This window comes from Penaeus monodon, chromosome 25 (genome assembly GCF_015228065.2).
Source record: "Penaeus monodon isolate SGIC_2016 chromosome 25, NSTDA_Pmon_1, whole genome shotgun sequence".
In the NCBI taxonomy this organism is placed as follows: Eukaryota; Metazoa; Arthropoda; class Malacostraca; order Decapoda; family Penaeidae; genus Penaeus; species Penaeus monodon.
Window position 1 is genome coordinate 10,127,711 of NC_051410.1, and position 1,994 is coordinate 10,129,704.

Here is a 1,994-nt window from a genome sequence, read left to right on the forward strand (position 1 = left end):
CACACAAATTATGGCTCTCTATCAATAACTATTTTATATCAATAAGTGGTAATGACAAGCTTCCATAAAAATATTCTGTACCGTACCTCCCAACTGACATATTTCAAAGAGTGTGAAAATAATTGTGTGAAAAAAATAGGGACATTTTACTACAGTACTGCCTGACAAAATTTTGAAGGTAATACAAACTTGTCAATGAAATGGTATTTTCACTTTCATATTGATTACTTCAATCTTTCTATGTTCAAGTGCATATTATTCACCACCTTATATTTTTCCGCAGCTTCAAGAAATATATGCAAAATCAATACTTACTTTCAATACATGGTGAGGTGAAATTTCAATCACTGATATCAGCTGATCCAAATTGTTGCTAACAAGATGGCTAATTTTCATAGCTAACCATGCTTCTAAACAGCCACCTCCAGCAACAATTTTACCATCCACCACAACCATTCGCAGAGCAGCCAGGCAACTCTCTGCAGTTTCCTGAATGAAGAGGAATTATATAGAATTAAAAATGAGATCAATCAGTATATGAAGCTGCTAATAACTATTTCTTGTATAAGTGCATGGATATTTATTAAGTGATCTCAAGTAATATATAACAAAATATATATAATGTTATATTAAGATTATATATTTATTAAGTGATCTCAAGTAATATATGACAAAATATATATAATGTTATATTAAGATTATATATGACACAAACCTTTAATGTTGATTCAGTGCTGGGACTAGTCTTGCAAAGTAGAAGACTTGAAACACAGCCTTCCACATGATCTAGCAGGAGGTAACTCTTCTCATTGATGGAAACACACTCTATTGATGTTAACCTCCCAAGAACTGCATTATTCATTTCTAGTTGTAAATTGGTAATATTACTAATAGGCTGACATCCACTGATCTTGACAATGGCTTGTGTTGATGCAGTGCCTAGTCTTTCCAAAACCAAATAACCTTTTCTCTCTAATTCAAATATAATGACTGGGTTGACAGTTTTCTGGCTGACCAGGATACTGACATTTCTTTTCTTTAAGAATGACAGAAGGCAAGGAAGGAAGACGTCGATGAATGCTGCATCTTTGGCCAAGCTACCTCTCCAATGCACAGTTTCATTTTCTCCTTCTTCAAATGTAAGAGGTATTGTAAACACAACAATGTTAAACTCATCTCGTCCTTCTGTGAGTTTCTTTATCTTTTGGGGACAAAGATCTGGTGCTCTGTACAAGACTCCATCAAAGACTTTGGATTCGGATGTTGCAGATTCATCCTGGGTAACTATATTGACATGTCCAAAGCCACTTGATGAATATTCATGAGGTATACTTCTTAAAAAGGCTTTAACAATATTGAGACTTAAATCAGTAATCTCATTTTTACTGAGGTCGAGGCAATTCTTTGCTCCAAGTATTGTCTTGACAAATGAGGTGACCTGGTGCATGTTGCCAATGTCCAAGTCAGTAACAACTTCCTCAGGAGAGTCTACCAAGCAAGTCAAGACCTCAGAAATTATCCATTCAGTCACCTCCAGTATGACATGGTGTGGGGTGTCATCTTCGCAGAGCAGGGCCTCTTCAAGAAGCCTGGCACAAAGAATGCCTGTGTAAAGTCCATGAAGACCACAGGCAGCATTTTGTGCAGAGATTAAGGCATTAATGTACTTTACACAGGGATGGAAAAATGATAGCTGCTGAATTATCTCATTAGATGAGCATGCGAGAGACTCCCTTCCAGCTGAATTTGATATCAGGATGGAACCGCCTTTTGGTCCGTAGGCAGAGAGGAGGAGTTTCCTGTACCTCCTCAGCATGGAGAGAAAAGCTGGATCTCTCAGGCTGTGGCACCATACACCACTCACACGCTCTTGTTCTATTCTCACACCAGACATACTGAAAATGAAGATAACATAGGTCAGATACAATTAATATAGAGACATTAACAAGCACACTATGGGTCAGGTGTATCAGATTTTTCAATGCATATATATA

At 37.0% G+C, this 1,994-nt stretch overlaps 1 protein-coding gene across 1 annotated transcript in view; it reads right to left on the reverse strand.

Annotated features, from left to right (window-relative positions):
* The window catches only part of LOC119589520 (McKusick-Kaufman/Bardet-Biedl syndromes putative chaperonin-like), a 9,574-nt gene that overhangs the window by 1,072 nt on the left and 6,508 nt on the right, over positions 1–1,994 (reverse strand). Inside the window, exons 4-5 of the mRNA XM_037938121.1 lie at positions 716–1,895; positions 316–489 (exon numbers count right to left, since the gene is read on the reverse strand). Of these exons, the coding sequence (XP_037794049.1) occupies positions 316–489; positions 716–1,894 (1,353 nt within the window). The 5' untranslated portion in view covers position 1,895. The remainder of the gene's footprint in view (positions 1–315; positions 490–715; positions 1,896–1,994) is intronic.